Here is a 25,409-nt window from a genome sequence, read left to right on the forward strand (position 1 = left end):
CTTTCAACTCCAAGCTAGTTACTCATTAACTTTGCCGACTCCAGGTCTCAACCAATTAAGCTAAGATTGATTCCTGATAGACCCTGGAAGTAGCGAAACGCAGCTGAAGCTCTTGACAAATTTCGAACATGTTTAAAGAAGTTAAAGCATAGTACAGTGTGCATCATTACAAATTTTTCTTAAACTTAGATGGGTCACTTGTAAACCTACCAAGAGTTTACTGCTTTCGGAGCAAAAAATACCTTTAATGTTCTTTCAGTCCGGCTCTTGACAATCGGCAGAAAAATTTAAGCTTTTTTAAGGTTTAAAAAAGAAAAACCACGCCGCTTTTCAATATTTCCAAGCGCTGCCGTTCTACTTTCCCGCGTGAGTGTGCAAAAGTTCGTGACATGCACAAACTTTTCGGAAAGTTGACAAGTGACCCCTGAATAAAGGGTGACTGTGCACTAAAGGTTCGCTTAACACAAGCTTGAAACACGGTTCTCTAATGTTGATTCATTTTTTTTTCTCAGGGTAAAATTTTGAATGGAAACACCATAGCTTTTTTCCTCATCGAAATGGAATACTTAACAACAGCAAGAAGACTAGTTAACACAGTTGCCGACTGAATGGCAGAAAGAAAATCCTCAGCCACGAAACGCAAGAATAAGAATGTCTCACGTAAGTTATACTCCCTGTATCGCTATAGTAACAAAGTGTTTGAACAAGACAACAAAAAAGTTGCACGGGGGGGAGGGGGGCCGGGGGTTGATGGGGAGGTTACCATCCCTCTCCAAAGTCCCTCCTCCCCCACATCCCTCGTTGTTTTTCTTTTTCCAATCCTCTCATCCTTTTCGTTCGTCTCCACAAACTCTCTGCTGGAAAAAGAGTGGAAATAAAACTGCTTAGACGTTGGACGCAACTTGGCGCAAAAAAAGTATCTTCTTTTTTCCTAACTCCATGATCAGGCCAAATTCTCATCGTAATATTGCATGGAATATCAGTGGACGCAGTTATATTTAGCAGTGAATTAAAATTCATTTACAAAGGTCAATCTTAACTCCACTGTGACGAGATTGGTTTATAGACTTTTCATTCGATGAATGAGGTGTAGAAATTTAGTTGACGAATTTAGAAACCGCAGCGGAAGCTATGTTTTTTTTCCTGAGACAGCGGTCAAGTGTTACTTGGCGGCAGCTTAAGTTTTTTCTTTCACTGAGGTCTCAGATGCTATGTATGAAATTTTATTGAGGTTTTAGTTTAGGAAACAAAAACAACTGTTGCTAGCGTGAAGCGAATTCCACTCATAGAAAGCAATGATAGAATCTTGATCCGCGAGAAAAAGAGATGCGACATCGGTATATAGGGGCTTCTTAGGGACGATCACTTTCGATGGCTATGTCGAAAATGAAATTAGCGTCTATGGTATTTTTAGAAGCGGCGGAAAATTTATCACGGAATGGAAAATTAGAAAATCCAATTATTACGTTTTAAAATCCTGTTGATTTACAAATGAGGTTCAAAAGATCGTTTGGTAAATTTTAATTCAATAGCATTCGCTCAATATAAAACTGTTCACAATGGTAAGAACTGTTTTTTTAACAGCATTTGATACTCGCTTACTCTGCTTAACTGAAAAATAGCTCGACAAGGGTGCAGTATCACAATTACACTTCCCCCCCTTCCTTAAGAGTTACGATCAGTTCTGAAAAAAGGAGGGAAATGAAATTCATGCAGAAAGTAGGAGACGAGGAAGAAAACAATTAACTTCACTTTCAAAAACTTATCATCGTTTCACATGATAAACAAATAAAACATTGTGAAAACATTATAAACAAATTGAATTCACAGAATTAGTAATTCAAAATAATAATTTTCAGTATGGTGAGAGTTAAAAGGAAAAGAGCCGGTTTAATTTCAAAAATACATATTAACATAAAAATAAATAATAAAATTAGAAGTAAAAAAAATTAGATAACTTTTGTAGCGTTAAAAATCCGAAGCCAAGGCGTGACGATGATAGAAAAGAAAAATAGCTTCCTTAGCTTGATGAAGCGTAAAGATGGAATTCAAACGCTCTTATGTTTAAGCAGAGTCATTATTACCGACAAGCAGAAACATATTCTACTCATTACGTCAGATAAAAAAAATTATTGAATGAATATGTATATCCTTAAAGTTTTTTCGGTTAAAAATTTATATTTCTCTGAAAGTTTTACATACTTGTCAAGATGGGAATTTTCCAAAGATATTTTTCAGTTTCAAATTAGAGCAAACGTTAAGGTTTTTTGTTCCTGCAGTGTGTTTTACTGTGCATTTAGCCTTTTGTAGCCCACTGGTCTGTAAAATTTCAGTATTGATCAACCGCACAATTTATTGGACCACTAAAAAATATGTTCTTTGTTTGTGGTTTGTTCCGTGGTTCACGTTTAAAAGGACGTTGTGCCCAACAATGAAATTGTAAATAAAGCTGCGAAGCTGAAAAAACGGTTGCAAAAAATCTCCTCAAAATACATTTATTTGGTCTTCAGGGTTTCCAGGCAAGCTGGACAGGTGAAGAAGAAAAACACTTTCTGAACAAAACTAATTAATAACGTGTTAAGTCGGAGTTTGTTGTTTTTATTAAAAATCAGGATTTATGTATTACAAAACTCAGGATGCGTGGAGTCACAAACTTAGGCAGCGTGCCCATTAGTATCAATAGTTCAAACTTCGACGTCGGATTCGACGTTTTCTAAACATACACATCAAATTTTAAACTCTTCGGACAGTCTTCTTTCAATAAAAAAACGAATTTTCTTTGTGTTCCCGTGAGAAACTTCGCCTCTGCAACAGCTGAAGCAAAGCAAAGATTTTCATCTATTAACCAACCCCTTTTGTAGCTCCGCCAATCGGGTGAAATGCTCGCTCTTGTCTGCACAAAAGGCCCACATGTTAGCGAAAAGTGATGAATATGAACATTCCCTATGGGACGAGTTGATTCGGTAGCGGGTCGCGTGCACTCTTTGTTCGAGAGCCGCTATTTGTAAATACAATCCATATATGGTATGGGTTAATTTTCTCACGAGCCTTGAATTGCCACAAAAGTTCCCACGCTCATCGGCCGTCATCATCGCTTACTTCCACTTCACATTGTTGTGGATGTATTGTTCACCAGTGCAGTTCTTCCGCGAATCGGGGTTTTCCTTCGTGTGCGTGTAAACGAACAGGTTTCAACGAACTACTCTGAAGCAAGAGACATTGTCGATTTCGGTAGCCATTTTATTTCGTCGCTGGCGGCAGTCGATCCGAGTGAATACGTCGTCAACAGATATCCTGAGCTTAAAAAAAAAAAAAAAAAGACACGTTGCCAAGTTAGATCAATGGAGTGTTGAACTTCAATTTCGACAGCGCAGAGTTGGGAAGAAAAAGGATTCCCCTGCAAAGATTCCTAATTTCATTCTTGGAGATAATCTTTCAGGACGATATCGTTCACTACTCGTCCGTCAAACTATCGGGCTTCACTACTATGCCCCCTACAGCTTTCTTGATGCAAGATTTCCGGATAACTTCTCAGTTTTAACTGGCTTTAAAAAGAGATAATTTTCTTTTACGGTAAAAGACAATTTACGTCGGCGGCTCTGGCAAAAAATGTCAGAATCTCATGGACAGAGATCGATTTTTACAGCCGATGGAACCACTCGTGACGGTTCACTTTTCACGACACATGCAGGACTGATACCTAGGGATATCGGACATCGATACACGAACGTAAAACGGCCTCGTATAGAGAGTGGAAACTTCAATTCTTCTGAGGTTTTCCCATCGAGTGGAATCGTACAACAGGCAGTGTATCATTCACCAATTACATCCACAATTGCAGCAAGTTTACCAACACAGTCGGAGAGTACGTTTTCTAGTAAGTGATCATGTTCGTTGGGGTTTATATCATAGATCGGGGCAAATGATTGAACAATTTTTTTTATTTCTCTTAAATATTATGTCGATTGTCAAATGTTAACCAAGCTTTCTTCTTTTCAACTTTAATTTTCCTCAATCGGGTTTCGACCGGTGAGTGGTGGGATATTCTTGTCTCTATAAGCTTGAGTATATTTCCTGTAGTTGTCGACATTTGTCTTTAAGAAAACGACATCTAGTCGTGGTACTTTCATAAACGAGACTTTGTACACTATTTCGGAAATGAGGTCAACCACTCAAACATTTTTAAATTCCCTTTGGGCGAAGAAGGTATTTTGTAGCTCCAATTTCAACGAGGAATCGACTTTCTTTATTTTGTAAACAAGATGCTGTTTCTGAAAGAGTTGCGTTGAAATTAGTTTGTTTGATTTAAGCAGGTAACCGGCCTGTAAAATGACTAATTTCTTTTGTTTTCACTTCATGTAGGATTTAAAGATAATGAAACTTTTTTATTATTAACAGACATTTATTTCATATCTAATTCATAACTTTTCAGTTATAAATCAGGCATTAATAGCCATATCCATCTAAGATATCGGGTGCCTCCTCAACTCGCAAAATCTTGGCCAAATTTCAGCCTACCAGTCTCGCTCAGTAGAGGCGTATTGATAGTTTCTTTGGAACTCTAGAAAGTCGTTTCGTTTGCGATATTGTGCAGTTATATTTGGCTATGATTTCGGCATGAATGAAAGTATTTGAAACAAGCTTCAGAGTTGTTTAATCAGTGAGGATCAACATTCTGGAAAAAATCCTTTCTTGCTTCATACAACAACACAGAGCAAAGTCGATTACTTATGAACACCAGTTTAACAGGGTATGTGAAGGGAAGCTGCACTTCAGGTGAATGGGGGGATGGTTAAGGAAGAAAAACATGTTATCACCCCCTCCTGGCTGGCTTTTCCTTTTTATTTCATTTTTACGCTTTACAGGCCTAGAAATACCTTTAAAAAAAACTATCGTTCAGTAATGATAGCTGGAAAATAATGTGTAAGGAGGCCAGTTAATGATTACAAAGTGGAAACTGAGAAGTTGTTATTTTGGAAGAAAAATATGAAACTTGAAACAGAAATTTCAATCTGTCAATATGCCCATTATTGTTAAACATTGTTAATGGATATGCACAGATATTTACACTGAGATTTGGGAGATTCTTCATTGACAAAAAGGCAAGAATATTGTAACAGACATTGATGGAAAGAGGCTGCCTTAAGGGAAATTTTTGCAGAGATAACAGTTCAGGGGAATATAATTTTCCTCCTCCACCATAAGTGATGGTCAGTTCCCCATTGACAGATAGTTAGAGACTTCTCTCTTGCAGTCAAGGGGGTTTTAAGTATACAGTTACATTGTAAAACTGCATTTTAAATTCTATAAAGGAACATTCAATTCCTCAGATCTATAAGTGATCTGCATCTAATTGCTAATCACCCCTGATTTAAACAATAAGGTCATGGGAATAAAGGAAATGATTACCAGTCTGAGAGGCTCTTGATTGTTAAAAAAAAAATTCTCCAAATTAGAAATATTGGCACCATACGGTGACTAGTATATTTACACTAACTTAAGGGTATAAAATTCTTAGAATATCATTCCCTCTCAGCATGCAGAATAATTGTATTTACTTGTATAACAGTAAATTAGTACACTGTATGATCATTTTATTGTACTAGTATTTTAGTAATAGTGGGATTTCTGTTGAAAATGATTTTATCAGCAATCAAAAACAAATTTTTATCATTGGATCAGGCCAAGCAATATCTTGTATTAACATTGTTGTCAACTGTCCAAAGATTATGGGATTGAGAAACTTCGAAAATTACCACAATTTCTGGCTGAAAACCCCCACACTCATGGATAGCCTTAAAACCAGTGTTGAAATTTGCTAACTTTCCATGGAGGGGTATAAAGAAATGATGAGTACACTTTCATATAACTAAATTTATTCTTTGTTTCTAAACTAGAAGATTTTGCTTTATCATTTAGGAAGAGGTCCATACCAAAGAGTGGCTGATGGGTACTCATCAACACCCAAACACAGACATGATGGAGTTCGAGTGGCTGCAGAACCTCGCAGTCTGGCCTTAGAGCTAGCAGCAAGTCACCCCAGTCCTCCAACCACCCCTTCCCCTCCCCCTGAAGAAGATGAGGAAAAAGAGGATTTTCACAAAGACCCGTAAGTCAATAACGTGAATGTTTATTATGTTTATTAAAGTAAGCAGCATTCATTTTAGGAGCCAGCCACTGGCTCAGACACTGGGCACTTCAATCTTTAGAATGGTTTTCATAAAATGGTAAATTTGACCAGTGTACATATAGCATCTTTAATCTCTTCATTCCAAAAATTTCTGTGGTCATTTTTCTTACTGTTCGCTATACAATTCCTATGACATTAGGGGTGAGAATTTGGTTTTGAATCTACTAATAATCCCTTAACTGATATTTTTATTTATCCTCGTAACTTTTCTACTTGATATTGTATTGATATTGTAAGGAAAAATTTTTGTCATGGTCACTTATAGGAGTTAAAGGGTTAAGTCATGATCACAAAGTGGAAGTATAATTGTAGAATACATTCATGGCTTAGAAGATTTATTAAGGTGGAATTGGGGGAGGAGAGGGGTGTGTAGGATTAGGGTTGGTTAATTTGTTTGTTGGTTTTTTCTTGGAGGGGGGAGTGTAATTATATTGTCACATGTAGTTAAGTTTTTGTGTTGAACAAGACAGTATTTTTTTACTATCTCTGGGGGTTCTTTTCTGTATGTTCTTGTAATGGATTGTTTTTCATTTGTAGTGCAGCAATTCAACCAAGACTTTCAAAAGCTGCTATGAACCAATATCTCACTGATGTAGTGCAAAGGGATGGTCAACAAACAGTTATCATTTTCCATGCCAAGTGGCACAAAAGTCATATGGCAATGAAAAAAGGTGGAGACATTGCTATCCTTTTTTGAGTGAACATCATTAACACTTGTGTACTTAATTGCCAAGCCTTTGATTTGGATTGAGGCTGAAAGTGACCTGGTTGGGATAGAAACCATTATCCAGTTAGCATGATAGCAAAGTAGTTTACATTTGAAAAGCAGGGAGTACTGTGCTGGATAGCAGGTTGAGAGGTCTGGGTTCAATACATGGCTGCTTCAATGTGTTATGTTCTTGGTCAAGACACTTAATTCTCACCAGGCCTCTCTCCACTAAGGGTTATAAATGGCTACTAATGAATTGTCAGAGAAGCCTGATGAAACGCTGGGGGTAACTTTGTGATGGATTAGCATCCCATCCAAGGGGGAAGAAGTAGTAATACTCCTCGTCACTTTATTCTATGGATACTGGGAAAAGCTGGTTTGAGGGGGGATGGAGGCACTTGGCTCAAGTAAAGACTTTTTAATCAGTTTGTGTTCTGCATCACTGTTGTAAGACCCTCTACCTCCTAGTCAATAATTGCATAGTACTGACTGTTTTATTCAGGTTTTTCTGTCCTCCACCTTGTGTTTATCTTGTGGGAGAAGGTTGGCAGTATCGTAAGGCACTTATGCCTCAAGTTCCAGAAGAAGAAGTAATGCATCAGCCAGTTGCATTCATTGGGATTGGAAGCAAAAATGAACAGGAAATGCAGCAGCTTATTATTGAAGACAAGGTAGGTCTTGTTTCATGTTTAAAACCTTGCAGACAAGCCAACTCTCACCAATCTGGTGTGGGTCTCTGAGTGGGCTGTTTGTTTATTTGTTTTTTTTAAACATAATTTCATTCATAACAAGACCTCCAATCTTACTTTTTTGGGGTTGGAAAAAAAATAATTTTAAAGTGAAGTATGACCTTGTTCAACAAGAATAGTGAATCTTTGGAGTCATGATGTACTTGGAAGACAAATACACTATTGCTGGACTTCAATTTCATGTCAAGTTTCCTGTTGGTCTTTGCAAAGTCATGCAACATGCAGGGCAAGGGATATCAATTGCATCAGATCAAAATCGCAAAAATAAAAAGACTGAGGTGGTGATGATTGTTCAGTGGAAAAGGTTTTGCTCAAATAGAATTTTATTTTCCACATATGGTTTTACAGCTCTCTAAGATTTCCATTTATTAGGGGTCTGTGAAATGGATACACATATACTTCATTAAATTTTTCATAGTGTAGTTTGATTAGCAAAGCTTAGTCCCCTCTCTGGGTTTATGTACAAAAGACCTGCATCAGAGAACGTCATGGATTTCTATCAGTTGCCAGTCAGTCAAGCTGGCCTTATGTCCAGCCTCCATCTCTCATTCCCTTATTTCGCAGCTCTCCAAATTTCCTTGAGGTGGCATCCCAGGATTTTAGAAAGGCTTGTTGTTTGTGGTCTGATAGGCACTGGTAAAGCAATCCTGTGCAAGAAGATGATTATCAACCTGGATAACTGGACTGATATTCACCAAGTGATTAATAATTACTCATTTGCTGATTATCAGACCAGTCACTAGGCATCTAGCTCAAACTCTAAGATTGATATTTAGTATCCTAGAATCATTTAATAGTAACCTGAAATACAAATGTTAGTAGCCAAATATTACAAAACAATCAGATGCTCTAAATTAAGTTACACTGTACAATTAAAACCCATTTCTAAAACCTGTTGTTAAGAATGACTCATACTTTAGATTAGATATCTACAGTTATATCCTATTTTTGGTCATATCTTTGAGACTATTAGGAAACCCTATACAGTGATTTGTTTGATATGCATATATAAACTGAAGGATGCTTATGCACATATGCAGAGATTGTGTATAACAGAATGCATTTGGTATGGATATTTAAAACTTCAGAGTTAATCTAGGTTTTCAGAAAAAGAATGATTATATTGACACACTGTATTTCTTTTTGTGATATTTTTAGGGCTATGGAGCTGCTAAAACTTTGTACATATCAGATTCAGATAAAAGAAAGCACTTTGAATTGTCGCTGAAGGTACATAAATGTAAATTTAATTTTGGTTTAAAGGTGATTGTGAATTCCAACAGTTCAAGTGTATTCAAAAGAGATTGTAGTGTCCAAACTGTGTGAATTTTCTATTAATCAACTGTGGTTAGTTGTGGAAGGCAAAAGTGCATTTGATCAAAGACCCAAAGACTTTATTCTGAGTCCATCAGAATTGTCTGACTAACGTTCAGTTCAGGCAGAGTTAAGTTAAAATATACTCTTGGCAAAAGGGTGTATATGAAATTAACTACCTTGGCATGTGCAGCAGGACACTCTTCACCATGGCTTTACAGGTTGAGCTGACAAAAAAATTTTTTTACACAATCACCTCCTCTAGTCATGTTAATTAATCTTTTTTATTGTTTATGTATTTATTTCTTGTTATTTAACACAGTTACTATATCCCAATGGTGACCATGTTGGTACATTCAATTCAAAAAGAATAAAGGTGAGTTTTGTTGTGTAGAGATAATACCTAATGTAATAAACAAGGCAGGTGGGGTGGAGGAGGATCCTGGGGTGCCCATGACTCCTCCCTCCCTCCCCCTTACAACCTTTTTTTCCTTCAGAAAACAACCAGATGGTGGCAAAAACTGGTGAGTACCCTGTGTTTAACACAGTGTGACTCCCGTTTGAGAAATCCTGGTTTCTCCCCTGATATCCATGCATTCCTAATAATGAAAAAAAGGCCAAGGCCACACTCAGCTGGGACTCATCCCAATTTCATTAGCATGAGGCAACAAGGAGAACTATGGTCACTCCCATAGATGGAATCCGATACAAATGCTGGTTACCTTCCTGCATTGCACATTGTAACAGGCTTCCTTGACATTGTGCTAGCACCCATTTATACTCCTGGATTTGGCTGTTTGAAGTGTGCTACACGCTATCCTCTTGACAACTCTCTATCTGATGGATAGCAAAGTACATTTTGTTAACTTTTATCTATTGGATAGGGTGTATCCATTAGTTAGCGTCATCCACTCTTTGAACAACTGGGCCTTGGGAGAGTGGGGCACTGTGAGATTTAACCTTTAACTCCCAAGATCTAATTGTTAATTCTTCCCTCTAGCTGCTACACGTTTCCTTGTAAAATAAGTGATGAGAATTTGGTGTAAGATCAAGGCAACAAATTCTACCTGATAAGTTTGAACATTCTCATAACATGTTTGCTGAAAAATGTACAGATAATTTAAGGAGAAGTTGCATGTTAATCACTTTTGGGGGTTGAAAGTGTTAAGTATCTCACCCAAGTCAGCCCTCAAGCTTAGACCATTTGGCCAACATGTCTCCCACACATCTCTTTAGCAATTCTCCTGACTGCCTGCCATACAATTCTTATGATATTAGTTCTAAGAATTTAGTATTGGATCAACTAATAATCTCCTTATTTATATTTTTGTTTATTCTCATCGCTTGTCTGCTTGATATTGTAAAAATTTTGTAAGGAGAAATTCTGGCTTGGTTAGGCATGAGATTGTAAGGGTTAAACACCTTTTTGATTGCACATAACTCCCTTGTGTTAACACATTTAAACTCAACCCATAATGGATTATCCTTGTTTAAGGGCATTATACACTATGTCTGCACACGAGTGTAAGTACTTGTATGCTACATGGGTACAGTTGCTTGCACAAAATGAAGAAACAGGTAAAATGGATTAAACTTTACTGTTATTTGTGATCTCTGTCATAGGTCAAATTCTAAAATAAATGTTAGTTTCAGGATAATGCAACAAATTCTTTAAGTTGACCAACAAAAAAGTGTATAGTGGTATTAGTCATTACAAAGGAAATTGGAGGTACAACTTGTTTAAAACTGTTTTTGTGAGAAATCCTTATCCCCATAACAAGATAATTCTCTGCATTGCAGGTTATCTCAAAGCCTTCTAAGAAAAAGCAGTCATTAAAGAACGCTGATTGTAAGTAACAATATTTTTATTTAATTTTTCTTCCCGTGACAAGTCAATTCATTCATAGTAATTTAACATTGTAAGATGATGGATAATTAGGTTTATCAACTGAGTTGATGTGAATTTGTAGAATCTCGCCGTAGAGAATTCTAAAGCAGAATTTTTTTTTTCAGTATGTATCCAATCAGGCTCTACAGTCGCTCTGTTCAATCGCCTAAGATCACAAACTGTCAGCACACGATATCTTCACGTCGAAAATGGCACATTTCATGCAAGTAGCCAACAGTGGGGAGCGTTCACCATCCATTTATGTGAGTAAGGACACCTCACCCTTAACAAACTAGCTTAAAGGTGTATCTCGTAATAGTAAGATGTACACCTGTGCGCTGATTTTATTCCTGAGGCTAAGAGACCCTGTCGTATTATCTGTAGCATGAAGGTTGTCCGGTACAAAGAATTTGTTTTTAGGCCAAGGTGCATCACTCTGATAGTACCTCTCGGTCTCGGGGACGGATTACGGACGGACTCATCTGTGTCGGATTACGGTGCAAAATAACCGACTGTCCAAACAGCCGCATAATATCGCAGGATATTTTTACTACAACCGTATAATATGGCAGGATATTTTTACTGGATTCACGTGTTGTTTGTACTCTACGTAGTGCAGTTGGATGATAAATGATGAAATTTTATTTTACTTATTTATAACTTTTATTTCGATGTCTCCAGTACATGATGATGAATCCGAGAGTGAAGAATTTTCTGTCAGAGAAGGGTATGTGCATTATGGCTCAACAGTCAAGCTGGTTTGCTCCGTAACAAAGATGGCTCTTCCTAGACTGGTATGATGGCTTGTCTAACCGTACATGATCACACTGCTTTGTTTGTGTACTTGTGCCCCACATTATTGTTGTTGTGAAGTGGTACTAGAATTGACTCGGGCAATTTTACTTTCTGAAGGTAATACGAAAAGTCGACAAACAGACGGCTTTATTGGACGCTGATGATCCAGTATCACAACTTCATAAGGTAAGCAATGAAGCCTTGTTAAGGGCTTGAAATTTGTGTACCCTTGTGTCGATGCCTAAATTAACCCTTTCACTCCCATAATTGACCAAGACATAATTTCCCTTTACAATATCGATACAATATCAAGCATGATATTAATGGATCCAGTTATCCCATACTAAATCTTAGGAACCTTCCTCATGAACCCAACGATGCGCTTCATCATGCTTGTTTACATTAAAGTACGTCGTTAATCCCTAGGTCGCCTTTTATATGAAAGAAACCGAGAGAATGTACCTTTGTTTATCCCAAGAAAGAATTATACAGTTTCAGGTAAGTCGATGAGAAGTTTCCACTACCTCTTCTTGGTATGGTACGGCGTTTATGGACGACGAAAAGATATACTATGGATGTAGCGTGAAGATGGCTTATATTCCTAAATTCTTTTTGTGAATGCAATCGAAGATTGACGTTAAAAAAAAGTTTAAAAAATTACGATTTTGGAAATTGGTTTGCAAAACAACAAAAACCGTTTCCATTTTTATTTTGATTTTTATGACTGATAAAGGGGGAAGGGGGTGGGGATTTTTCAAGTAGAGCAATGCAAATGATTTGCGTGGGTTTTTCCAAACTAATCACAGAGCATAGGCTATGTATCCCCTAATCACTTTTGAAATTCATTTGATATTTTAATCGCTATTTGTGCCTGGGATTCTAATTGAACAAGCTTGTTTTTTTTTCCACAGGCCACGCCTTGTCCCAAAGAGCAAAATAAGGAGATGATCAATGATGGAGCTTCTTGGACAATAATCAGCACAGGTTAGCAAATGGGTGATCAATGGGAGTTCCATGTAATTCAAAACGTTTCGATTTATACAGTACAAACCTATCGTGAATTTTCTTTTCTTTTTTTAAAAAGAAGAAGGAGAAGTAAGAAGGCACACAGTGAATGTAAACATGGGCTGTGACAAATACACCTTAACCTTACTCGTTCCTTTTCGATCAATCCTTTACTTGTTAATGTTTGCCCTACTTTAAAAAAAAAAAAACTTGTATTTTGTGGTTTCTCACACAAAAAACATACTTTTTTTTCCAACGTGTCTGCCTAAAACTAAATGTAACAGACTTATATCTGTTCCATTGCCACCGCCGCCCCGCCCCCCCCCCCCAACGTCTCATGAAATTTTCAGACATTGCATTTTGGTTGATAGCATTGCTCTCGTGTCCTTCTTTGTTAGATAAATCCGAGTACAGTTTTTACGAAGGAAATGGTCCTGTGAGGTCTCCAATCACGCCTGTCCCGATTGTCAACAATTTACAGGTAATCTAACCTATCTTACATATCCGTTTTACTAAAAGCCAACATTCTGCCTTGTTTCCAGTAAAGAAATTCGTCCTAACATCCTCAAGTTCTTCCTCTGACGATCTTTATCATTCTCTTTCCCTTTTTTTACTTTGTTTTGTTTTTTCCTCTCACTTTTGTGCTTTTCTACCCTGCTAAACGACAACTTAAAGGAATGTCATTTGAATTAAAATATCTCTAACGCCAAAAATGCCTAAGATTATCGTGTTATAGATCCTCTGAGATTTTCCCTCGGTTACTTGAAGTTCAACTCGTTTCGTGAGGTATCATGGTGGGTATGAAAAAAATTAATCTCTAATGGGTCGGCAATATAATTTGATTCCAATAAGGAATGGAACTGTAGACCTTCCCGTTTCACTATCTTCATCTTTAAGGAGGCTGAAAAAATGTATTAGGTCGATATGGTAGAACAAACAGGAGACAATTATAGACTTAAAATGAACGACGATGGCCAGAAATGTAGAACAATAAAGTGGATCAAAAATGATATTAAGAAAAATAGATGAACTTCTTGCTGCACAAGTATTGACACACCTCAACAAGGTCATAAAGTGGATGGCAGTGAATTGCCAGCGCTGCAAATGAAAATGAAATACTATTATGGGTGGGCGTGTGATGAGTCTGTCTGATAACGAATGTATCACATGCTTGAAATTTAGGTCGATTGTTGAATGTACTACCAGTTTCTTGGAGTTTACTCTCTTATTATCTTTTTTAGCTGAATGGCGGAGGAGATGTGGCCATGTTGGAGCTAACTGGAGAGCATTTCACTGCAAACTTAAAAGTTTGGTTTGGAGATGTTGAAGCAGAAACCATGTACAGGTAGGAGTGATACAGTCTATAGAGTGTAGTTCTAGAATGTCAGACTTGGTAATAAGATTACATCAGTAGCCAGCGTAACCACACATTTTAAGTTTCTTACAATACAGATGTAGATGTTTCGTGACATCACATGCATTGTTATAGAAAATGCTGTTGTTGATCATGGTTTTAGACATAAATTAACGTTTAATCGTTTGTCTCGTGATGTAAGAGCCAGTCGTGTGTCAGTCGTATGTTGAGATAAGCAACTTGCTTGCGCTCGTAATTCGGCGGACGAACTGTGCTAATCAAGATAAATTGGTAAGGATGTTTGTCAGTTAAGACCAACCAAGCATCCCAGCGATACCAATCCCATAGTCACTGTAATTCTTAATTTATCAAACATGGTATATAGCATTTCCTCATGAATTCAACTCAAGGTGTAACATAATGCAGTCGTTGTGAACGATACTCAAAGTAAACTATTTTCAAAGAAATTTTGAAGGGTCTAAGGAGAACTTCAATCCGAAATTTTCCTTTAGAGTATGCCTTTCTCGGGTTTTTTCGCGCTAGCGTAAAATTAGAACCTTTTAACCCACTGCTCTCATGCTTTTCCTGTTCCTTCTATTTTAACAGATGTGGCGAGAGTCTGTTATGTGTTGTTCCAGACATCTCGGCCATTCGTGGTGGATGGCGGTTTGTCCGGCAACCCACTGAAGTCGCCGTCAGCCTCGTTCGCTCTGACGGAGTTATCTATCCTACAGGACTTACGTTCACCTATACACCAGAGCCAGTGGAGAGACCTTCTTCTTCCATATCAGAAACGGTGTTACGAGCCGATCTCTAGGAACAATGAACCACACCGGGAGAAGAAAAGTCCCAGTTATATGAAGGGAATTACTTGCGACTGTCCCACTAGGAGTCGGAAAGCAAACCTAGAAGAGCCATTCAACCAACGCCTATTCCTTCTGTTCGTCCATTTTGAAATTACGTTTTCAGAACGTTCAGCGACGTTGCATTTAGCGGAACAGATACACAACCTATCGTACCAGAGTCACTCACGAACAAAATTTTTATCCCTTTAAATATGAATGTAACAGTTGTAAATATAGTCTTTTTAGTCAGCTGTGAAAGTACATTGTAGGCACGGAGAATTTTGCTGTTTTTCAAAGTACTGCATAGCAAATCGTGTCGCATCCGAGCTATATTTAGGTAGGTTTTTGGCTCAAGTCAGTCAGTCGTCCTAAAACTATCCTGAGGTCAGGAAAACTGTGCTTCGTGTATTTTTTTTTGACGTTCATAATTTATTTTTGGATTTAAAGTCAGAGTAAGTCAAGTTTTTGTCGTGCATTTCATGTGAGAGAGTATCTCAATGATTAGCCCCGCGTTGTTGTTCTTCATCCGATTCCATCCAATTTACGCATGTCCAAATGTCTGTCGCGTGACTTGACTAATGGAATATTAACCATTCAGGGTATAACTACAAGCAGAGAAATCTATAGCTAATAAATATATTTACGTTTGAATCCAACTGTTTTTGAGGTTCATTTCCATTGCTAGTCCTTATTTGTACTATACTACCATCCAATGTCTACGTAATGACTAAAGGGTTCCCTGTAAAATCCAGAAGTTCAAATTTCAACCAAGCCTGAGGGGATCGCCATTGACAATGTCCACTGCTTTAAGAGTGTCTGCCAGCGCTATCGATGACTGAAGTAAAGCTAGGACAAGAAATGACGCAGTTCAAGGTTAAACCCAACACGTAGTCGAGCCATAGCATGAAGCGACTAGGATTAGTACAACTTCCCCCCCAGCAGGGATAGGGATGCCATTCTATCGCAAGAATACCCTCCAGTCTATCATCAGGCTTCCCTGACAAGTCGGCGGTACCGATTGTACTCCTGGATGGAGAGAGGCGCTGTGAAAGTTACGCGTCTTACCCATGAACACGACACATTGACTTAGCAAAGTCTCGATCGATGTTATGTTCGACGATTCTCCATGTGGGTTTGGCTTTTCACCATTTCAGCGAACATTCCACCACTTCTCATTAACACCTCGGGTTTGTCAAACTCCACTACTTGCCCGTCGTCAAGAACCAGCACCTTGTCATAATCCATAATGGTGTTCAGACGATGAGCAATGGTTAGTACAGTGGAGTCTTTAAACTTGTGGCGAATAACTTGCTGGATCAGACGGTCAGTCCTGAAATCCACATTAGCAGTGGCTTCATCCATGACGATGATTTTGCTCTTCTGGACCAGAGCACGAGCCAAACAGATAAGTTGCCTTTCACCAACGCTAAGATTTATCCCAGATTCTTTAATTTTGAATTCAAGCTGCTTTGGGAGACCTTCTACAAGGGTCCTTAGTTGCACAGCTTCTAGAGCTGCCCATAATTCTTGATCGGTATGTTTTGAAAATGGGTCCATGTTCCTTCTTAATGAGCCTCCAAATAGTACAGGATCTTGTGTAATAACAGCCATACACCTACGGGCCTGCTGTAGGTTAACTGATGCTATGTCAACTCCATCGATCAGTACCTGCCGAGAAGAATATATTGCTTCTAGGACACAATCTTAAGCAAAACTAGTTAAAAATTCATATACCCCCCTTTTCCCATAACCGCGGTGTTTGTTTATTCGGTCGTTTGTTTATTTTTCTCTTTTTGCGTGGAAAGGCATGTAGCACTTTGTAAGTGCACCAGCATAGTTGTAAGGAGGAACTGACAAAGTAAATATATTGGCTTAGATTTCTAAAACAGACTTCGCAGAATTGATGTTAGAAGAACCACGTTTAGTGAGATGACCCAAACAAGTTTAAAAAATAACGCTGTTAAGTCGCATCCGGTCACATCAAGAATGACTGAACTGTAAAGCTGTCACTGTATCAGAGACGTTTGACTGTTCTCAAGTCGTGTTCTTGGTCTGTTTATTTCTTTGTTCGTTTGACTTTTTCAGAAGTGAAATGAAAGCACGACAGCATTTTTTTTGTTCCCTTTTTTAACCGTTAAACATCCACGCATGCGTTGTTTCAAGGACGCCCACGTTCATGGCCTCTAGCAGTTCACTCACCTTTCCAAGGGGATCTGGCATGCGGAACAAAGCTGAAACCAGGGAAGACTTTCCAGCGCCTGTGCGACCCACAACTCCGACCTTTTCCTTATTAGAGATCCGAACGTTGATGTCTCTTAAGATTTGAGGTCCACCTTCAAAGTACGCCAAAGATAGATTTTCGATGGCAAAGCTTCCTTCGCCGGGCCAGGACTCTGAAGGATAGATATCAGTGCTATAACCAGGCTCAGAGTCTAATTCAGAATACACCATTGCACGTTCAACGGAAGTCATCAAGTTTTCGACTTCTGTAGCCATTCGCACACCATATTGCGTCCGGTCCAGCGTTTCCAGTGCGTACATCAACGCGAGTCCAGCAAAGGCTAAACAGTGTAAAGAGACACATAGCTGGATGCATGATTAACTTGGTCTCCACTGAATGGGAAAAACTAACTGGGAAAATCTAAGACAGATTTATGGGAACTACAGTTGCAAACAGAATAAACAGGGACAGGAACTACGCTCTCCCCATAAAGTTTCTAAACGGTGTTAAGAGAATTCCCAGAAGAATTTTACGAATCGTAGGGCTCGTTCCCGAAACAACAATCAAAAAGGTTTTCACAAACTCGCCTGGATTCTCTGCAATCAAAATGGCAGCCACTGCAACAGTCGTTGCGAATGCACTCGACAACAAATCAAGGCGAATTCCCAACCACCGATTACACGACACCACCATAAAAAAAGCTTGTGTATTCTCATCCTGATACCTGGAAGGCAAGACTAGGATTGGCTCAGATTTTACTCAGCTAGGTGGGTCAAGACACTCATTGGCGACCCATTAAAGGTCCTCGAAATCCCTGTTTTTCTAGAAACCAAGTCTTTGTGTGCGATGGAGATGCTCAGAATCTAATGGTCTTGACCAGTTTATTCGGCTGGTATTCAAGATGTTCAGCATAATCAAACTTCGCCTAAGCGGGACTTAACAATTGCTTTCATAAGCTCGTGACGTGATAAATTACTTCCCACAAAATGCGAAAGTGAAACACAGACTAACTGGTCAGAGAACTACACTGATTAAGGTGATGTTTACAAGCCCACCTTAAATAAACTTAATTCGAATATAGCTCGCCACAAAAAATAAAACAAAACAAAACAAAACAAATAGCTCGTTCGACTAACCTTTCAAGCCTCTCTAAAAAGGCTTTGTTCTTATTTGAGATATGGATTATCTCCAGTCCGTGGATAGTTTCCGTAAAGTGTGAATACACTGGGCTACATTTGATGGCTTCGATTCTCTTCAGCTCTCTGGAGGAAGCTAAATAATAACGTGCATAGTACATAAATATGCTTAAGATAGGAAGAAGAGCTAAGAAGAGCCAGTAATTTGTCACAGCAGGAACTAAAAAGGACAGGAGCGAGAAAAGACACATTGTAACCGATTCTAGAAACCGTATCGGTAATACATCATCGATGGTGCCAACATCCTTTGAAAAGCGATTCAGGATGCGACCCCCTGGGTTTGTGTCATAAAACAACACAGGAGCTTTGACGATCGTCATGGCCATTTTGTTGTGAAGATTTTCTGCTGCTTTCAGAAGGAGAAAATAAAAGGAAACACACGATGTTGTCATGACTATCATGGAAATTCCCACTAAACTGGCGTGGATTGCTTGAGTGTCTGTTCCTTTTTGCTGGGTAGGCGACATCTCTGAAATTCTAGCTAACCACCAGTTTGGAGCCAGGAGGCAAACTGTAAAAAATGGAACAATATCAATACCTTGAAAGTTCATCTGCCTTTTGCACTAATAGTACAGAAACAACATCAATCAATATCGGAACTGACTAACTCTTTAAATAGAGGTGGAAGGTGTTATCAATGAGTTATTCATTCATAGCTTAGCCAAGAATTAAGACAAACCAGAACAAGTATGCCACAAAAGCGTAGAAAATTCCGTAAAAATTGAACAGCATATGCTAGATATTTCCCTGTTTTATACAATCTTAGACACCTTTGTGAAGTACTTGTTCTGGTAACAATCAGTGTTATTAAGCAAGATGAATTACCTTGCGATAAGATAAGAGCAACTGCCACATGCATTATCAAAAGCACTGAGAGTCCTTCCTTAAAATACTTCCAATAAAGTCGCCAGGTCACAGTGCCAGTTCTCTTTCCTTCCTCCTCTTCCTTCAGGTCAAAAGCTTGGTTGCCGTGTAAGCGTTGAACTTTACACATGTTTGCCGAAAACTGAGCCTGAGAACTCTGGCCACATCCGACTTTCACTTTTGCAACGCTGCTTGTGGAAATCAGGTCACCCTCGTGCAGTTGCATTTCACAACGCTCTGAGTCGGAAACCAACGTACCTGATTGATTTCCATTATTTATGTCTCCCCCGTCCACACTTATCTTCAATATCTGCTTTGCTCTCCCTTCAAATTGATCTGATAAATCGAGAATTTCTGAAAGTAACCCCTTTTCTTTAAGGTCAATGTACGTGCCCTGATGATTAATTGAACCGTTTTTCATCACAACAATACAATCAACGTCTCTCAGATATTGTAGCTGATGAGTGACCAGGATTCGAATACAGCCCGATAGATTATCGACTATACAGCTCTCGAAGAGTGTTCTTCCTACTTTGGTGTCTAGTGCACTAAGAGGATCATCAAGCAAATAAATATCAGCATTTGAATACACTGCACGAGCTAAACTTACTCGAGCTTTCTGACCTCCGCTAAGGGACACTCCACGTTGCCCAACTTTTGTGAGATCTCCTCTGGCGAAGTCAGATAAGTCTTTGGACAAACCGCAAATGTCTACAACATTCAGAAACTTCTCCTCGTCAAATGGCAATCCAAACAAAATGTTCTCTCTCACAGACCCAGAAAATACCCACGGTAATTGAGGGACAAAGGCAACTTTCCCGTGATATGTTATGGTGCCTCCACGAATGGGTAGTTCCCCCAAAATTGCAGATAACACCGAGGACTTTCCACTTCCCACGGGACCAGTAATTGCCAACAATTCATCAGCACGTACATTGAGTGTTATATCGCACAAAGTTAAGGCCTCGTTGGAACAGTTGTGGTCCCAAGAACAGCACACGTTGGATATCGAGAGAAAGGGATATCCTGAACGCAGGTCATCTTTTGGATTGTCTGGCCCCTTTGTCATTGAGCTACCTTCAAATTCTGAGGAAATTTCTATGGAAAAGTCCTCTCGTCCATTGCAGTTTGTCACTGGAAGGCCTTTCTCCATCTTTTCTTCAACTTTGGAATGGTTATCGTCGATATCTAACAGTCTTGTCCGAGGCTGAGTTTCACCATGGAATCTTCTACCTATTTCGAGCCCTGGCTGCTTTTCTTCGAGAAATGTCTGTATTCTATTAAGAGCTACTTTAGCATCTGCGACAATGTACACAGAGAGACTCAAGCTGTTACAGAACGCAAACTTAATCGTCACTAATCCAAGGAGTAGCGTGAATATTGTAAAAGATGACAAAATGGTTCCTGTTAAAACCAGCGCTGTTACTGAAATCAAAGCTGCAATTGGAAGCGTTGTAAATAATAGAACAATAAGGAAGCAAACGATGAGGCCCTTCTTTCGGATAACTGCCATCTCCTTCCTTCAAACATAAATAGATATACCAAAACATAAATAAATAACAGGTATGTACAAATTATCGAACGTGAAAGTGAACGTTACAGCACACACTGTACACCAATACGTGGCCGTAACGAAAATAAAAAATGTCCTTGACAGGAGAAAGAAATCCTTCCTCGCCTTTTCTTTTTATTGAAACATTAATAAAACTCCCCCACCTTACGCGATTATTTTCTTATTTTTTTAAAACAGGCAATAATGCTTCCAAATCATTTTCTCGCACAGATTATCCATTCGTCTAAAAATTATTAATGACATAACTAGTAAAACAACTTCCCCTTGATATGTTTTCTTCCATACCTAGGTGGTGAATTTCATTATTCAGTCACGTTGGTCTCTACAGCCAAATACAAAATTAGAAAAATTAATTACTTGCGGAGGTCACGAACTACATCAATGAAATTCCATTCCCAAGCGAACATCTTAACTGCTCGTATTCCAGCGATGATTTCATTCATCACCATGAGCCGTTCATCTGTGAAAGTAGCTGCTTTCTTTCTAAGATCGGCAGCTTTTCTTGCCAACAAAATTTGGAACGCCACTAAGACGAAAAACACTGTTGCTCCAATCAAAGCCTCCCAGCCAATAAAATACCATAGGATACCCAAGCTGATTGAGAGTTCCATCGGCGCGGAGAATACCATGCCCAGCTGGTTTAACGACTTCTCTATTTTTTGAACGTCATTCGAGACCAGGTTTATTGTGTTTCCAGAACGCGTAGCCTCCAGGCTGTAACGATTTAGCGAAAGCATCTAATTTTCAACAGAAGAGAAAATATAACTGTAAGTAAACCCTGATAGTTTTTGACAACAATTTTGAACCAGAAAACACGTTTATACTATACTTGAAAAGCACACAAACAAACAAACAATCACGGCTGAGGAAAAAGAAATGATCAGCAACATATTTCAAGGCCAGCCATTAACAGTCTTTGTTAATCTTAGCTGTCTTTTTCTACCCTCCTTGGTGATTATGCTATTCTGCAAAACTATATTTCAAGGTTAATAACAAACTGAAGACAGAGTAACGTGGAAAAAAAGGGAAAGAAAACCTAAGGAAGGCTTACCATAGAAACTTACCTTTTTATAAACAAGACCTATCAATGCCACCTTCAGCTTTAGTCCCCAAAGTTCGGTCAGGTAATCGTAATGCTGTGTCGAAGTCGCTTTTGTCATGCTTGATATCGTCAACAGGGCAACATAGAAGAACGCCACCTTAATGTCCAGATTTGGTCCATCATTTAACGTCTTTAACAATAGCCAAAGGCATACGGGTAAAAAGGAAAAACTTAAAGCCCATAGAATTCTTAAAAATATCATCTTTAGAGCAGATTCCCACGGAATTAATCTGGACAATGTTTTCCATAACTGTGGTTTCTTGTTTGAGGATTGAGTGCGCTTTAATTCATCGAACCAGTATTTTTCAGCCTTTTTCACGAGCAACTCGGCTTTGTAATCCTCAAGGAGTGGAGGGGAATCCTCATCAGTTAGCGGTCGCTTCCTACCCAGGCTCATCAAGTCATTCATCCACCAAAAGAACACGACTGACGCAACACTTGCCCCTTCTCTGGGGTTGCTGACCTCGTAGCTCCGCGGCATAATCCTGAGATAATATACTGCCCTCTTCTTGTCACACAGATCGATGAACTAACGTGTCTTAAAGATAAAAAAATTCATATATTAAGTGACTTTAATGGTCAACGTACTCTGTTATCACTCCTCAAATTATCATATTTTCTCCAAAAAGTTAGACAGTATTTACGTTAAGCGTCTAGTGACGAGAACTGAGTGTTGAAGAATATGACTCCGGGAAGGAAAGCAGCAGCAAAAATTGCCTAAAAAAGAAATCCACTTTTACCAGACCCTGTGACCAATGGAGTTCTCTTCACACGCTCATTCAGTCCAGTTCTTAACCGTGAGCCGAAAACACGCCTTCAACTTGTTTCCCCCACTGAAATGTGGTAATATTGCCTGGGGACAAGATGAATCTTCATCTCCAGTGCAAGCTACTTACAACGAGCTGTGATGTTATCGAAACCACGTGCTTTACCACCTCAAAAAGTCGTGCATTTTCGCTAAAATTTCATCTTGGCCAGTTTTCTTTGGTCACACAAATGCACAGTAAGCGATGTTTTATACTGCAAAAAAATAATCAGATATGTCAACGAAAAGAGCCTAAACTAGCCTCGTGCACGATCAGAGCATAATTTACACGGGCGCTGTCATCCGTTCATTCATGACGAATTATAGCCAATAATTTTTAAGACAGCAAGAAGAATTTGAAAGGACTTCTTGTCCACAAACTAAGGTAATTGCGTAGTTTAACCAAAAGATATCCCTTTTCCACCCCAAGGAGTTTTCGATAAAATAAACAAATAAAAAATTCAGTCGTGAGAAACATATTTGTCACCCGTGAGGTGAACAAAAGTAAATTCGTGAAATATGGAAATTGTTTCACATGCGTTTTGTCAATATTCCAATAATTTACATAGCCTGACGACTCGAAAAAATTTTTCACAGCAACAAGACTATCTATACAGCTATTTCAATTTACGTTGTCGGATCAAAGCCTCAAGCCTACAACCCCGAAAGCCTAAAATTAATTCTAATCTACCCATACTGCCTTTCGATCTTGTCCCGTACCCTTGAAGCTTTGATCCGACAACGTAAATTGAAATAGCTGTATACTAAAAGAAGCTCAGAGGCTCAAGAAATTATCAGAATTTTTTACTAAACCCGCGTGAAATTGTTTGCTATTGAATTTCCGATCTGTCACAGTTTGATGACCTTTACAAAAATAACTCTCATCTCAAGAGTTTACAATCATCTCGAATGATGGGTCCTAAGGTTAGGTCAGAACCAAACAAACAACAAGACTCAGGAACAATGACCCTGGGAGTAAGGTCGATCGAAGTGAGAACTTACTCCGTGAGAAAGGAGAAATTTTGTAAGAATCTTGTGAGTCCTTTCGAACGAATATATTTCCCTGAAACGATTCAACTTCGAATTATTATCATGATGTGTAGTGTGCTTCGTTACATAGCGTTACCACTGTAAGGACACTTCCTATTACTCAATCGTGTCGTAAATCTAATTTTCTAAGTAAAAGTAAAATAACTAATTACAAGTATTGTATAGTATAAATGCTATCTTGATTATTGAATAAAGGACAGTTGAATCAGAGGAATTACTCGACCTATGAATGCTCTAATACTAAGCATGCAGTTTTTTTGCATGATTGCGGTAAAGACGGGGCAGTGACAGGCACACACGAAGCGGCTCGTCACAGTATTTCTATGCCTAAGCGTCTCTGCCCGAAAGTGAGCAGTATTTTTGTATACATTTGGATCGTTCACGTTCAAAATGGCAACTAGTTTAAATCAGAATATTGTAACTTACTGAACTTGGTACGCGATCTCCTCTTGCGCTATTCAACAATATCATCGAAACGTACTGAGAAAGAAATAACACACATATAAATCGAATGACATTTTCTTGGGATGCAGTGACTCGGAAAAAGACTTCTTTCGTCGTTCACGTGAGTTCGTCGCGAATGATTAAAATTCAGAGTGTAATTTATTGTGTCTTGTAATGTGCAGCACCGCCGTTGTTATTCGTAATGGCGGACACGAAGGTACCGAACGAAGGCAGAGCAAGGCAAGACTAAGGCACCATATGGAAATATTACAACACCTTGGACCAATATCAATATAGCAATATTTTTTTTTGATACTGTCGTTATAGTTGCAATTAAATCGTCTTTGATCTCTAATGAAGTCTACATTTGGAGCGGGACTTTCATAAATTTTACTCGAAAGACCACGAAGAAACTTTGCAGAAAATAACTTACTGATTTTTGGTGCCTTTCTTCAGCAGAACAGCATGGTGGCAGCGATCACATAATTCGACCATGCGACCATTTCTTATTCTTGCTGATGTTGGACCATTGAAATTCACTCCTTTTGAACAGCGGTGTACATTTTGATTCTATCGCATCTCAAGCGGCCCAGGCGCACTGTGTATGATTTCAGGGTTCAAAAGTTATTAACAGAAATCTCTAATATGCTGAATTAGAAAACGTGTATTAACTGGATTAGTACAAGCCAAAATTTCGGGAGTTACTACATCACGGGCGACGAGTGGGGGATGAAGAAAAGACCGAAATACGAGTGGTCAGCGGGTAAACAAATTTAATACTTCATATAGAGACATATCAGTTATAGTTGCGGAAAACAATAGTCTTCTAAAGCCGAAATGTCAACAGTATACTTCGCTAAATAAAATGTTAAGCAATTTTTCAAAAGTGTTGATGTCACATATATCTTTTACTGCTGTAATAAACAATGGAAGTATCGGAAAAGGCATCGGTGGCATCTGGAAAGACACCCAGAAGAATTATATTTACGTTTTGTAACTTGCTGCGTGACGAAAAAAGAAAACCAAAACCGTGGACCCCAAATTAATTCTCCCACCTTGCCCCCAAAAAATTTCAAATTTTCCGCAACTTCACCAGTTCCTATTCGTAGGTCCGACCAAGCCTATATGGTCATTGGCTCCCGTATAGCCACTAACTATGGCTTATAAATACAGTCATTTAGTGTTAAACTGTAAAACTCCCCGAAGAAGTCTACGACAGTTAAACGAAACGCGTCGGAGAATAAAGAAATTTTACAACTACCGTTCGCAGAGTGCTGCTAACCAGTTTAGTTTTAAAGATTTTTT

General features: G+C 38.7%; 2 protein-coding genes across 4 annotated transcripts; one reads left to right on the top strand and one right to left on the bottom strand.

Annotated features, from left to right (window-relative positions):
- The first annotated feature begins 3,034 nt into the window (after nucleotides 1–3,034).
- Nucleotides 3,035–15,500, top strand: LOC131780245 (recombining binding protein suppressor of hairless-like). The gene is given in 16 exon segments (XM_059096866.2): nucleotides 3,035–3,877; nucleotides 5,920–6,109; nucleotides 6,728–6,828; nucleotides 6,831–6,861; nucleotides 7,402–7,570; nucleotides 8,807–8,878; nucleotides 9,285–9,338; nucleotides 10,763–10,811; nucleotides 10,976–11,113; nucleotides 11,532–11,644; nucleotides 11,763–11,831; nucleotides 12,072–12,143; nucleotides 12,557–12,629; nucleotides 13,049–13,131; nucleotides 13,892–13,995; nucleotides 14,611–15,500. Coding segments are annotated over 16 exon segments (1,797 nt in total). The 5' UTR covers nucleotides 3,035–3,609; the 3' UTR covers nucleotides 14,822–15,500.
- Nucleotides 15,489–24,828, bottom strand: LOC131780244 (ATP-binding cassette sub-family C member 4-like). Of its 3 annotated transcripts, XM_059096864.2 has the most exons (10): nucleotides 24,538–24,828; nucleotides 24,087–24,140; nucleotides 22,702–22,825; nucleotides 21,768–22,343; nucleotides 21,061–21,440; nucleotides 19,092–20,650; nucleotides 18,207–18,777; nucleotides 17,658–17,794; nucleotides 17,049–17,410; nucleotides 15,489–16,517 (listed from the first exon to the last, which is right to left on the bottom strand). In XM_059096864.2, exons 4-10 carry the CDS (start codon nucleotides 22,284–22,286, stop codon nucleotides 15,957–15,959), a joined length of 4,089 nt encoding a protein of 1,362 aa, XP_058952847.2. In that variant the 5' UTR covers nucleotides 22,287–22,343; nucleotides 22,702–22,825; nucleotides 24,087–24,140; nucleotides 24,538–24,828; the 3' UTR covers nucleotides 15,489–15,956. The 3 variants fall into 3 exon arrangements, with proteins under 3 accessions (XP_058952847.2, XP_066019182.1, XP_058952848.2); XM_066163085.1 differs by lacking the exon at nucleotides 24,087–24,140; XM_059096865.2 differs by lacking the exons at nucleotides 22,702–22,825; nucleotides 24,087–24,140; nucleotides 24,538–24,828 and adding an exon at nucleotides 22,546–22,684.
- Nucleotides 24,829–25,409: the final 581 nt, after the last annotated feature.

Source organism: Pocillopora verrucosa, chromosome 3, assembly GCF_036669915.1.
Source record: "Pocillopora verrucosa isolate sample1 chromosome 3, ASM3666991v2, whole genome shotgun sequence".
NCBI classification, from domain to species: Eukaryota; Metazoa; Cnidaria; class Anthozoa; order Scleractinia; family Pocilloporidae; genus Pocillopora; species Pocillopora verrucosa.